This window comes from Exophiala bonariae, assembly GCF_035927105.1.
Source record: "Exophiala bonariae strain CCFEE 5792 chromosome Unknown scaffold_15, whole genome shotgun sequence".
NCBI lineage: Eukaryota > Fungi > Ascomycota > Eurotiomycetes > Chaetothyriales > Herpotrichiellaceae > Exophiala > Exophiala bonariae.
The window spans coordinates 597,057-611,001 of NW_027042490.1; the positions used below are offsets into that span (position 1 = coordinate 597,057).

The following is a 13,945-nucleotide window of genomic DNA, read 5'->3' on the forward strand; positions in this document are numbered from 1 at the left end:
TACGAGTAGGCTTCCAGAATAGGAAGCATTCGAGCGCGAAGCAATTTTGTGAATGGCACAGTCATCAGAACCGTTCCACAAGAAAATCCACCCTGGACCACCACTGTGGTATCGAAGTCTCATTACTCTTCATCATCCATTTCTCCATTCCGAGGCACGTGGACTCCCAGCTTCCAACAAGTAACCAGAAATGGGCTGTGCGCCCTGAATCTTAGGCTGGGGCTCCGCCTCGGGATGTAGCTACAGCTAACGCTCGGAAAACGAGGGCTTGTTATTGGGCGATTCTTCGTCCAGATGCTACCATTTTGAGAATATCACGTTGACAGGTAGAAAGTTCTCACGCTAAGTCTTTCCACTGATTCTGGAGGCCCATACACAGCGTCATCTTGGATACCAAGCTTCTTGATGGTGCGAGGTTGCCAAAGGCCGTGGGCTCTAAGCCTCAACCAAGTTGGCGACGGATTCATTCCCGCATGGCACTTTGCGTACTTTCAAATGTATAAAGGGCGCCCACTTTGACGTTTGGAATTGAGCGCGGTTTGTTCAATCAGTCTTGAAACCATACCTCTACAATGCACGCCATACGTATCGCTTCATATGCAGCCTTCTCCTTGGTTGGCTACGCAGCCTGCCAGGACTTGGAACTCAGCGACTGCTCTCTTCTCGGACCAATTTACCCCATGCCAGTAAGCCTGACTAAATCCCCGATAATTCAAGATACTCGGACATCTTTCAAGACCCTCCTTCAGGATGTATTCGATAATGGCACTACCCCGTGGGGAGATTTCGATGTGGCAAACACCTCTATATCACTAGGAGTATTGTCGACGCAAACAGGAGACTTTTTGAGCGAGTACCACCATACCGGGTCGACGCCATTAATCAAAGCTGGTTTAGTGGGTGGAAAACTGGATGCAGACACTCTGTATCGCACAGGGAGCATTGGAAAGCTCTTGACGGTGTACACTATTCTTGTCAAATTGGGAATGGAGTATTGGTCCGAACCAGTGACAAAATTTGTGGCCGACCTTCAGGATGCGCGTGACGATGGACCTGTTCGGAGTATCAACTGGTCCGAGGTCACATTGGAGTCTTTGGCGCGTCAGATTAGTGGCTTACCACGAGATTGTAGGTTTACACCGCAGCGAACATGAGCACATGCTGACGCAATGTAGCCTCAAGTACTGACATATCTCAATTTGGTGCTGCTGCTGTCGAGTTGGGACTCCCTAAACTTGATTCGGGAGAGCTTTTAAGTTGTGGGGGAGCAGGGGCACAGCCTTGTACGCCTGCAGGTGAGTTGTAATTGATTTACTCTCAATGCCAATCGGACTTATTGAACTAGAGTTCCTACGATATATCGAGGCACAAAACCCCGCAGCACCATCGTGGCAAACCCCGATTTACTCGAATGAAGCATTCCAACTTCTCGGCTTGGCATTCGAGAACATCACCGGCGAATCACTCTCGGATGCTTTCAAATCTGGCATTGCTAAGCCGCTGGGACTCAAAAGGACGTTCTGGAGTCCACCGGCCAACGACTCTAATGCCATGGTAGCCAATCCCCCAGGCGCTCAGACCTTCGACGAAGACCTGGGAGGGTTTACCTCGTAAGATGAGAACGTCATGCGAATCAAGTTATGCTTATACTGATTGGGGCTGCAGTGCCGGAGGACAATGGTCATCACTTGGCGATCTATCGGCTATTGGACGTTCAATCCTTCGGTCATCGCTTCTGCCTCCAGCCGTGACTCGACAATGGCTCAAGACGACCTCATTGACCGGTGACTCAACTTCAGTGGTGGGAATGCCGTTCGAGATCTTCCGCGTTGACGTTCCTATCTCACCCGAATCGAACAAAACCCGCACGGTGGACGTTTTTTCCAAGAACGGCGGGCTTGGTGGATACAGCACCTGGATCTTCCTGTCTCCCGACCATGAAATTGGCGTCACTATTCTCGCTGCATCGCCAAATCTCGGGGGAAGCGCGGTGTTGCAGCTTTCGGAACTCGCCCTCGCGACCTGGTTACCTGCAGCCGAAGCTGCTGCTCGTGAAGCTGCCGCAACCAACATCGCCGGCAAATTCACCTCAAACGACGGGTTGAACTCTTCTTTGTCATTGGAAATGATCCCCGACTACAAGGGTCTCAGACTGACCGAACTCGTCTACAATGGTACGGATATATTGGCCTTGCTCGCTCAGGACGGCGCTACGCTTCAATATATGAGCCTTCGAGACGACAAGCAGCTTTCATTCCGTGCGATCTTTCAGTCGCTGCAGCAACCGCAATCGACATCTCCAAAGAGGGCTATTGCTTCTCAGTGCAATCTTGCCTGGGGCTCCATTGATCTGTACAAGTATGGAGGATTTGGATTGGAGGAATTCATCGTTCAAGTCGATGGAGATGGCAAGGCTACGGCAGTGGAGGCGCCGGCTCTGCGAACGACCTTCCTACGAAAGGGCTAACTGAAAATTCTCTCAAAGCATGTTTCTCGAGTTGAACAGTGGATGTTGAAGTGGGCCTATACCATACATAATTCCTTCTCACATAGGCTAATTACCGTACACCACGGTATTTTTTCCCATCGGTTCCTGAATACCTCTTCGGACCAAAATCCAAGGCGACGGAGGCCTTTCTGGGTCAGCATGGATTTCGCAGACAACGCAATTTATTTGAACGTGATACTTGGTCCACACGGAAAGGCAAACTGGGTATCATACAATAAGACCTGGATTGGGAATTGAGGGGAAGTCCATCTGAAGAGTAGGTACCCACATTAAAGCCCTTGCCCCATGTACTGGGCGTGAGGCTTTAAGCATAATCTCGCCATATGCTGTAGTACCCCCAGAAGTCAGTTTCAGCCTTTGCCGACTACTATTGCACCGAGTGATCTCCATCGCCGTGCCATCTTGAGCAGTCACGAGCATGAAGACTTACCTTTACAGCATCCCCATTCGAATCATCTATCTGCCTCTTCCATACCTGGTCATGGCGGTGAGAGATTGTTACCCCTGTTAAGCATCAGGCTGGCTCGTAACCGTGGAGAGATGGAAGCCTAGCAAATGGGGATAGGCCTAAGTAAGTCTTGGTGGTGGGCCTCGGGCCTAGCCGCGCGAACAAGGCTACGGCAGTCTGGGCGAGAACCTGAAGGAGACATTTCGCAGATATCAGCTCTAGGGCAAACCCCTTGTATCATAGGAATGAGAGTCGGAGACACTCCAACGGCACCCAATACAATTGGGCTGCTAGACAGCAGGATGTAGTCGCCTAGGTTGTCGGTTTCCAAGAAGATCTAACCAAGAGCCAACGGGGCAACAGGCCAGATAGGGCACACTTCAGGGGCTTTGCAGTGAAAGTCTCTGAGGCCAACGCGCGAGACGTAGGCCAAATCAAGTGGATGGGTAGCGATTCGAGGCATAGTATGATAGCCTAGCACGAAATGACAGGGTGGGCATGAAATAAAGATCCTGGTCCCGGTCCCTGTCATTGTTGTCGCTGTTACTCGACGAAGTAACAACCAGAAGATAAACGACCCAAATAGTAACTCAATGGACGACTCAATGAACAACCCGATTGGTCGGACGACCCAATAAGAGCTCCAATGGGCGTACCGCCAAATGGACCAAAAATTGGACCAAAAATTGGACCAAAAATTGGACCAAAAAATGGACAACCAAATGGACAACCAAATGGACAAATAAATGGACAACCACTTGAATCGCGCGGTGAATCAAAGCTAACGGATCTGAAGTACGAAGGACCGTCTCTGCCCCTCCGCACTTGTCATTAGACGCCACAGATGAAAGCCTCGTGTTCGACACCAGACACCGCTCTTATGTGAGTTCTGGAAGGAAAGAATTGCTGCAGTGTCTGGCAGACATCTTTCTGCGACTCTCCAGGCGCTGGCGGATAAAGACCCACCACTCTGTGTCAGTTCACACCCTGGTCATAGCAGTGATGTCTGCGGAAAATGATGAGAAGCTAGAAGACAAGCTGCGACAAAGATGCAATTTTGCCATGGAGGTCGAATCTTTTGATCGCTCAATGGCGATATGCCTCAATGGCGATATGCATATAAATTCACTCTAGGATATGCTTCTGTGAAAGGGTCCTCTCCTCTCACTTGATAGAAGGCTTACCTAAATACCAAATCATCTGCTCCAATAAACGTTTACCATATTCGGCAGTAGTTAGCCACAGGATTGATACATGTCTCGCAAGACTAATGCTACGGGTGAATCATAATATCCGGTAAAACGATTCAATCAATCGCGCGATTACCCTCAGTTGCTTGTGGATATTCGTCGATATTTTACCTCGGTGCCATGGGTCCACCAATGCATCCATCAGCCCAGGCAGGTTGCGAACATACCTTGGGAGTTTCTCCAGGATCCGCTCTCCACCGAAGTAATCATCGCCACGACAGTGGTCAGCCAGTGTCAGAAGGTGCGGAAGACCTCGTGCAGAGGAGCAATGACTGCAAAACCCGGTTTAGGCTGACAGTTCCCAGTTCAACAACGCAATGTTGGTACAACTGCTCTTCGCCCAAGGAGACAACCTCGGCAGAGCAATGTTGACAGAGATCGGTGCGAACGATGTGTCGAATCAAGGAAATATTGCGACGGCGAGAAGCCTGTATGCGGGAGATGTCAAAGATGCCCAGAGTTTTGTAAATGGTCGGAAGATAGGCCTTCTCGGAGTGAATTAATCTACCGTCGGACATCAGGGACGCCCGGGGGACATTCGCGAAATCCAGAAGTCGATGGTCATTGTCGTGATACAGAAGTGGCCGAAGAAGGCCAGGTGAAAGACTGCATGTCTGCTCTAGACATTGCTTCCACAAATGTGCGGACCCCAAGCTACTCTAGGCCAGGAAGGCAGAGTTTGGCCCAGCATAACCTGCCTGTGACAACTGTCGATCCTCAACAGCTAGTTTTGGCGGACCAGCAATCATTAACAGGCTTGCCGTATGAATTGCGGCGTCCAGAACGAGTCAGAATCAGTGTCCTTGAGAGCACCAGAGCCTACCTAGGTACCAACGATTGGTTGAAGATCATGACAACTGGACCGCGATTTGGTATTGAAGAAAGATGAGGTCTGGAGATCCGGCAGAAAATGGGACTTATCTTAGACTGATACAAAGGGCGATCCAAAACATCGGGGCCTATGTCGGTCGGTAAGGCACATGCAGAATTTCCGTGGTGCTTCGTCGACTTTCAGAATTGCGATGACGAAAAGGTACCAAGTGCCAAGAAGTGCTGCAAATTGTACCGGTACATTTTGCAGCACTTCTTGGCACTTGGCAGACAGAAGGGAAACCGGTCAAGGCGATCGTACTGCCTGCGAAGTAAATAAATACGAGACTTGCATCCGAAGTAGGTATCTAGCTTAGGTGGGTTGTCATCATCAGCCTAATAGCCAGCGAGTCGCAGGATGTGAGTACTCTGGGGTAACCTCTTATTTATGATCCCTGCGTCCCCGTCCCACAGCCACAGCCTTTAGCTTGGGCATCAAAGGGGCATCTCGGTAAACGTGGCTGAGCAATTTGAAGCAAGTTCTTCAACGACGGGTCCTTGGTGCTCACCAAACTTTTTCGTCCTTCCAGGTCGAGGAAATCGGGTTGACACATACTTGAATATGCTACAACTTTCGCTAATCCAACTCAAGTACGCCTTGTCGTGAAAATTGATTTGCTGCAGAGAAAGTCACTGCGAGAAGAGTCTTCATTTAGAGGTTACTGTCGTCAGCAGGCTGTTCTAGGTAGTAACAACATGTTGAATTCTCGAAAGACTTATCGGAAAGGTTTGTGGCCTTGAGCATAAATATCTACGTGAAAGAATGGAATAGCTAATGACAAAATCAGTACGAAGTGGTTGCCAGACCTGCAAGGCTCGCAAGGTCAAGTGCGACGAAACAAAGCCTGCGTGTCTTCGATGTACGACTGCCAAATATGTCTGTAGAGGATACAAGATCGAGCTTCTTGCCAACCAACACCATATCCCAGACACATCCCTCGCTGCCCATGCGGCTAGGTGGAACATTAGACCATCTGATAATGTCCAATTCTACCGGACGTTACAGTCATTTGTGAACTTGCCGCCGTTGGACTACAGGGCATATGACTTTTGTCGGAGGCACACAGTTCACGATATGGCAAGTCATCATCTCAATCAATTCTGGAGCCGAACTGTCATGTCGGCCTGCCACAGTGAGCCAGCGATTCTCCATGCAGCCCTCGCAGTTGCTGGTGCCCACAAAGCTTATTGTGATAGGCAGTCTGGGGAGTCTAACGTCGTTGGTGTCCGCTCGCTGTTAACTACCAGTACATATTCCCATTACGATCAAGCTCTACGGTACTTAAAAAGGCTCATAGTTGTTCAAAGCCCTCAACAATATGAGACTGTACTGATTGTCTGCCTTGTCCTGCTCACATTTGATATGATAGAAGGCCGATATGGTGAGGCGCATCTACACCTGGTTCATGGCCGACGTCTTATCAAAGATATCAACAACCGAAAATCCGATGATGTCCATGTCCCTCTGAGTCTACCACCTGTACTAAGCACAACCATGGACGAGATAAACTATTCTTTTGCATTGATGGACCTTCAGTCGGTTAATTTTGGCAGCATGAAACAACACTTCGCACTTGTGGCTGATCCGGCACTTGACGATGCTTCCTGCCTCGAGATACCGATGTCATTCGCCAATTTTGACGACGCCTGGCGATATATGCTTCTTCTTTCCAGCAGATGCTATGGCTTGTTTGATCGCATCAATACTCTTGGCTCCTCAAAGTACGAACTCCTGACCAATGATCTAGGCTTTGGAAATCAGCAAAGTTCTTACCTGGCGGAGCTTGCGAAATGGAAGGAGGCATTTGACAAGAGTTCTTTCCGCACTTTGTCCACGTCACAAACCTCACTCGAGGACAAAGCAGGAACCAAGGCAACCCTGTTGAGACTCCAACATCTCACACTTCATGTCTGCTTGATTGCAGCTTTGCATGTCGGCAATGAGATGTTCTACGACACGTTGACACCCGAATTCTCAAGGCTTGTAGGATTCTGCGAAGAATTACTTCCGAGTTTGCCTGCAATAACTATCGAGACTGGGATCATTCAGCCACTATTTCTTACTGGATGTATCTGTCGACATCCCGATGTTCGCCGGAGGATTCTTCGTCTCCTTTCTCCTGCTAGAAAAGAGGGCTACTGGGATAGTAAACTGATTGGAATGATAACACGTGAGCGGATGGTCTTCGAGGAAGATCTTGCAGGTTATATTCATGATGATTGGAAAGCGCCACAGTACGACATCGAACTCGCTCAGCTTATTCCGAGAGAGGCTCGTTGGTCGGAAAGCTGGATGTTTTTCGTTGCGGAGGACTACTCAGTGGCCGAGGTGACCTTCAGGAGGAGAAAGCTTTACCCGAACCTCTTCATCGATGGTGAAGATGAGCACGAAACACGAACGAAATTGGTCAGGTTCAAGTAAGTGTATTTGAGAAGCTACATAATGCTTGCAACCTTTGATGACTGCTGGTGTCGAGTCAGCCGTTCAAGCACACCCAACCGGTGGCGTATTCAGAGGTTATCTCGTTGGATCTGGAGCTCAATGAATGGCATTGGTCTCACCAGCTCGTGCCATCTTAACAGCAACTTTCGTGGCCGCATCAAAATCTTCCTTCGGGAGCCCAAGTATGTCGTTTGCGAGTAATTTGTTCGTTTCGCCTGCTCCATCCTTGAAGAACAACCGAGCATACAAAAGGATCCCGAAACCGACCATTTGGCCCTGCTTCAGAAGTTCTTGACCACGCTTGAATCGTTCCACAACATCTTCATGGGTAATCTTCCAGTCTTTCTCATCATCACCTGTCACGCGCAAGACAGATTCAAACATGTCTCGTTGACTGACAAAGAAAGACGAAACATACACCGGCTTGTTTTTGAATTGGGCCAAGCTGGGGGTTGTGTCTCCCTCGCCTTCAGGGTGGACCTTCAGCGCGAGAAGGTTCGCAACGGCTCTTCCAACCTGTGGCCAAGTCGATGTGTTGATCTTGGTCGTCCCGTCATCGTACAAAGTAAGCTCCTTCTTGTCGAAATCGAAACCATATCTAGCCTCGGTCCCGGCCAAGCTGAATTCGTACCAGAAACTGGTGCAGAGACCCATCCATGACGTCTTGTCACCACCGACTTGCTCAATATACTCCCTGATAGAGATAATGCCGTCACGCACGAGGACATCGGTACCCATTTCGACCTTTGCCACGTCAACACCCCATTCATTTGGCATGATCCAGCTGACACCCGCCTCGACGGCGGCATCGATGAGCTTCTTGTGCGTTTCCTTCGGTGACATGACAGGCATGGTCATGATCAGGACATCTTGTCCTTTGAACCCCTCAACGAGCGATGTATGGCTGTTATAATCAACCTTTTTTACGTCGTGTAGTCCAGTTGGCATGGTGTTGATACTATCCGGTCGAGTAATCGCCGTCACCTTATGTTTTCCGGCTTGGATCAAGGCTTTGGCAATGGCACCGCCTGATCTTCCACCCACACCCACGATTGCGACATGTTCCACATGGTTCTTGGAACCTGCCGGCTGGTTGCTTGCAAGAGAGCTAGACATGTTCGGGCTTTGAAACGGGTTTCTTAAGACTGTGCTTCGAGAAGGAGTAAACCAAAAGGTGAAGACGGCCAAGACAGGTCATATATACCTCCGTAGTCATTGGCATCACATCGCAACTCGCATTGGTCGGCCCGTATTCTAGTGGTAGAACATAGAGCCCCATGTCCTACTGGCAAGCATTACGAGTTCAAGGGAACGAGCGTAACTCCGTATTAACTCCGCCAAGGACTATGGAATTACTCGTAAGCAGCCGATTCGTGGAGACCGCCAATTGGGTTCAGTGCCCGAGAATCATTTGATGGCCTTATGGAGCCAAGATCATCGTTAGCCGGATTGGGTTCTCAGGACCAGAGATACCACCAATTGGTTGGAAATCATATGTGAAACGCTCCCAGCCTTGAGGCTCCAGCTGTGGATTTGCTTGGTAATGACAGAATCTGATACCTAATGGAGGCTGGGGTATCGCAGAACTTCTCCATGTTGGATTTATGAGAGGTCTATGAACTCCAAAGCTTTCGAAACCTTTAAATGCTGCAACGCCATGGTCTAAAGCGACACATGTGGATATGGTCTCTGCACCCTTCCAGCCGCAAGATCGTTGACAAAGTCCGAGAACTTCTGGAACACATAATCTGGGAACAACTTTCGCCCATCTATATAACCTAGGTATTCTGCAATCTCCGGGGTGTTGTCGATCCTGACGTACTTGGACAAATTGTACTGAGCATTTGATAACCTGTACTTGTGGGCCAAGTTGCTTGGGTCGTCTTGGACTGCACGGTTCATCTGGTCGAGGTCTTTGCGGACGTCTGCTGTTGTCTCCTATGCGTTGTTAGAGGACGTTGAGGGGGAGTCAAGCTTCGAAACTCACATTGGTCAGCTCCAATTTCTCGCCGGTTTTCTCCTCAACAATAGAGTTGATCTCATTCTGAGTGAGAATATCACCACAGACATATACCCTCTTATTCAAGGTGCGGTCGTCCTTGATGATCCGGGCAGTGATGGCCCCGACGTCCTTCTTCGCAATGAGCATATTCGGCGCCGTGCCACCCTCGATAACCTTGTTTCGAGGAACCATGATTGCATAGTCGAATTTGCCGCTCGGTACTCGAGGAGAGCTAATCTCATACCAATATCCGACGTCGATGATGGTGTAGCCGAGATGCAGAGTGAAGATCTGATCATGAACTACCTCCTTGAGATCACGCAGAGCCATGACTCCTCCACGCGGGCACGGTGTTCCAAAGCCACAAGGGACGAAACGCTTGACTCGTGCCATGCTCGCGGCTTGGATGAGGGATGCCTCAACGCCGACGTCGAAAGCGAAGATGGAGAGGATCACAGTGTCGATGCCAACGAGCAGGTTCGCGAGATTCTCGGTCGAGTCTGATAGTTCTCCGAACACGACTTTCAATCCCTTGTCTTTGAGCCGCTGAACAGATGGCTTGTGTGCCGAGGCTGTGCGGATGAAACATGTCACTTCCTGGAGGAATGGATGTCAGGTCTGTGGATGTGACTCGCCCGACGTGGGCTTTGGATATGAGTGATTGTACACTTACAAATGAGCCATCGTCCAGCAGAGCCCGTAGAATACTCTCTCCTGTCTCTCCAGTCGCACCAACCAGGAAGACGGTCTGTTTTGACATCATGCAGTAAGACGATCAAGCTTTCAGACCGTGAGACGATTAAATTCTTCCATTCTATTTTCCGTCCAACCTCTAGGGCTGCCACAGGTCCCTTTGTAACTGTGGTGCTTAAATAATGACTGACCAGTTTATGCATCACGTGACTGCATTATTGGTGTCTTCCGAACAGTGCTGACAAATGGCATTGCTCGTATACTCCTAGCTATGGCTGGGCAGGCACGTAAATAGTGGGGAAAGAGAACAAGCTTTGCATAGATAGAAGAAGCATGGTGTGGAGGTGGATGTGAACATGCTTTGTAGCTGTGAAATCGACTTGGGTCAGCAAATCAAGGCGGAATAGACAGCCGGCTACCGCGGAACGATGGAGATTGTCGTGCGTCGCGGAATGCATTCAGACCGGAGCTTGTCTTCTATCGGGATTGTACTGAAGTGGGTGGTTCATATGGTATATGAAAATTATAGTAGACTGGCAAGAGTTGGGAGATTTTCAGTAATATCGTCCCATAACTTGACTTCGGACGACGCATGGAGGACGAAATGGGGAGGCCGCCCTGCGGACATGAGTTTGAAGCACAAAAATGGACACCCAGGGTCAAATCGTGGAATGGATCTGATTCTGCTCCCTAACGCAGCACACCTCGATGTTAATGCCAGAAGCGGTATCAACATACTGCCTGCTCACACCATGATCGGAAAACTGTCCACGGCGCAAGAGTAGGGGCAATGGGACACCCGGGATGGTTGCATCAACATGGCTCTTTCATTCCTTCACCGAGGACAGACATCATTGAGTCGAGCACCTCGACGGCAAATATGGAAACAATACTTGCGCCCACGAAGATGACTCGGGTTCCACAGTTGAGGACTCTTACCACCTGAACATACATGGTGAACACCAGAACTGCCATGCTCTAGCTGTGGCTCTAAATGATGGAAGAACCAAAGAGGCATAGGAGTCAGATGTAGCCGTTCGATGAAGAAACCGGCACGAAGTGAATATCCTCCATATTTACCAAGGTACGTGGCGGTCCACCGAGAGCCGGCATCACAACTTTGATTTGATTCCCACGATGGCTGACGACGCAGTGACAGATGAGGCCACGGTGAATGAGCTGCCAATATTGGGAGAAATTCCAGGACCCAGAGCTCTGGGGAGTTGGAAGCTTGATGTATCACTTACCAACGAGTACGAACACGCCTCCACCAGCACCAGCAACAGCGATGGGTGACGTACCAGCGGTGGAGAATTGATGGAGGGAGGCTTAGCACTGTTAGCTGGCCAAGTTGTGGAAGTGGTTGCACAAGCTCGAGATGCCGGTGTTTTGATTGACGCGGCAGCCACAGCTCGCCTTCGCCAAGAGATTTGGATGCGTATCACAAGACGCCCGGGACGCGCCAGCAGATCGACTTCGACTTCTGGTCGGCCTCCAGGCAAACATAAATCCCCCCTTGCACTGCATATTTCATGCTCATAGTCAGATCCGATCCGAGTCATCCAGTACCACTACTACCTCCAACTCGGGATTGTGATTCTCTTCAAAATCTATTATTCTCCGACCTGGAATTTCCCTTTCCCTGCATCTGCCTCTCGGAGCCCTGATACTGAATCCTCCCCACTTATTCAACCTCTCTACCCACTGGCCACTCCCCGTACCCCCATCCGACCACCGACCGTCGTTCTGTCTTAGTTTATTGGCTGTCTTCGCAGTTGCTCCAAGTACACAACCTTATAGCAAAGATGAAGAAGTTATTGAAAACCATCAACAAGAAGTCCAGTAGTAGTACGCCCGCCCAACCTCTCCCCTCAGGGCCTGGACCATGTTAACAAGCTATGTTAGGCCCCGAGCGCGCTGGCGGCGCACCCACTGTCTTGCCCCAGGGTGATGCGCCGGAAGCTGTCGTCGTCCGTGAAGTGGTACGTGCTGTTCACCACCTCTGATTATCTGGAAGCTCACGACTTCATAGACTGCCTTTTGCGAATCCGGCGCACCCAATGCGCCCAATTCCGGGGAGGAGTACCTCCATTTGCCTGCAATTGTCGATGCCGCCGAGTCCAGTCCTACGGCTGCAAAGCAGGCCGCAGGGACCATCCGAAGATATCTGTCTAAAGAACACTATCAGAGAGGATTCGCGCAATACAATGCCATCATGCTCACTCGTATCTTGACCGACAATCCTGCCCATGCGTTCACCCAGTTCTTTGATGTCAAGTTCGTCTCCACGGTCAAAGAGCTCTTGCGCGATGGGAAAGACACAAGCGTGCAGCAAATCCTACGAGAAACCCTCGACTACTTCGAAGTCGAGAAACTGCCTGGGAACGACACATTGAGTCCTCTGATCGAGATGTGGCGGAAGGAGAAGGGAAAACGAAACACCCTGCGCTATTCGGTAGGTTGGAGTTCTTTGGAAGCTGTTGGCACTGATCATCGCACTGAACACCACCAACAGCAATACCGTGTTCCGCCCGCTTTCGCTGGTGCACGACAACAATCTACGCGCAGACGCGACGCCCTTCCGCCTCCAGATGAGCTTGTCTCACGTATTGAAGAAGCCAAGACCACAGCCCGACTTTTGGTCCAAACGGTACAGTCTACGCCCCAATCGGAATTACAGGCAAATGATCTGGTCAGGGAGTTTGGAGAGAGGGCAAAGACTGCACAGAGAAGTATTCAAGGGTTTTTGAATGCGCAGAATCCGGCTCCAGATCCAGACACTATGCTCACATTGATCGAAACCAACGATCAATTGAACATCGCCATGTCTAAACACCAAAGATCAATATTACAAGCGAGGAAAGCGAACGGTCTTTCCACACCAAGTCCTCAGAATGAGACAACGACCAACCCACTGTCAGTACCTCAACACAATCTGGGTCAAAATGTCTACAATGCCCCAGTGGTGTCCAACCCAGGGCCGTATACAGCCTCTCCTCCAGCCCAGCAACAGCACCAGCAGGCTCCAAGTCCCGTCAGTCCTATAAGAAGAGATGATCACTTCTCCCCCCCACCCGGGCCACCACCAGGTGCTCGAGGTGCCGTGAGGACTCAACCTGTACATTCCCCAACAAGTAGTTTCGACTACGCCAGTGCGTATGCAGCCCCCTCTGGACCACCCCCCACAAGTGGATATACTGCACCTCCTGGACCACCCCCTTCAGGAGAATACAATGCCCCACCCGGACCACCACACTTACCAGATCGATCACGACCATTATCACAAGGATTCTCTGAACCTCCAGTGGTTTCGACGACGGCATATGGAGTCTCAGAAAATCCATTTGCAGATGATGCTTATGGAGAGGATAGTCAACCGGCACGGAGATCACATGCGCTCTTTGACAGGAGTCAGAACACACCGCCCCCGCAGGCTGACCAGTCAAGACCCGGTGGTTATCAAACAACTCAGAGCTACATTCAGCGACAAGATTCCTCAGCGGCGAACATTACGGTTCATGGAGCTAGTCCTCCCGTTGAAACAGCCGCCCAAGATCAAAGAAACAGTGGCTATGGCGGTAGCGTTGTAAGCCCGGTTGATGACACGCAAGGTGTTGGTAAGAAGATGAATGATTTGAGAATTTGAATTGTTATTGCGATTGATGGCATGCATTTTTCAGCGTTGAGCGGCAGATTTCTTCCAACTTTCATCAACTACGTATAGATAGTC

The 13,945-nt window shown here is 50.1% G+C and overlaps 5 protein-coding genes across 5 annotated transcripts; 3 read left to right on the top strand and 2 right to left on the bottom strand.

The window, feature by feature from the left end:
- Positions 1–572: 572 nt before the first annotated feature.
- LTR84_003187 (uncharacterized protein) lies at positions 573–2,467 on the top strand (the record flags this gene model as incomplete). Its single annotated transcript, XM_064846782.1, has 4 exons — positions 573–1,128; positions 1,176–1,295; positions 1,346–1,610; positions 1,666–2,467. 4 exons carry the CDS (start codon positions 573–575, stop codon positions 2,465–2,467), a joined length of 1,743 nt encoding a protein of 580 aa, XP_064705762.1.
- Positions 2,468–6,152: 3,685 nt separating this feature from the next.
- Positions 6,153–7,499, top strand: LTR84_003188 (uncharacterized protein; the record flags this gene model as incomplete). The annotated part of the gene is made up of 1 exon (XM_064846783.1): positions 6,153–7,499. The coding sequence occupies one exon, from the start codon at positions 6,153–6,155 to the stop codon at positions 7,497–7,499; it is 1,347 nt and encodes a 448-aa protein (XP_064705763.1).
- Positions 7,500–7,616: 117 nt separating this feature from the next.
- LTR84_003189 (uncharacterized protein) lies at positions 7,617–8,636 on the bottom strand (the record flags this gene model as incomplete). The annotated part of the gene is made up of 1 exon (XM_064846784.1): positions 7,617–8,636. The coding sequence occupies one exon, from the start codon at positions 8,634–8,636 to the stop codon at positions 7,617–7,619; it is 1,020 nt and encodes a 339-aa protein (XP_064705764.1).
- A 546-nt stretch (positions 8,637–9,182) lies between these two features.
- Positions 9,183–10,282, bottom strand: LTR84_003190 (uncharacterized protein; the record flags this gene model as incomplete). The annotated part of the gene is made up of 3 exons (XM_064846785.1): positions 9,183–9,458; positions 9,508–10,119; positions 10,196–10,282. The coding sequence occupies 3 exons, from the start codon at positions 10,280–10,282 to the stop codon at positions 9,183–9,185; spliced, it is 975 nt and encodes a 324-aa protein (XP_064705765.1).
- Positions 10,283–12,020: 1,738 nt separating this feature from the next.
- LTR84_003191 (uncharacterized protein) lies at positions 12,021–13,861 on the top strand (the record flags this gene model as incomplete). The annotated part of the gene is made up of 3 exons (XM_064846786.1): positions 12,021–12,063; positions 12,121–12,197; positions 12,248–13,861. 3 exons carry the CDS (start codon positions 12,021–12,023, stop codon positions 13,859–13,861), a joined length of 1,734 nt encoding a protein of 577 aa, XP_064705766.1.
- Between the last annotated feature and the right edge of the window lie 84 nt (positions 13,862–13,945).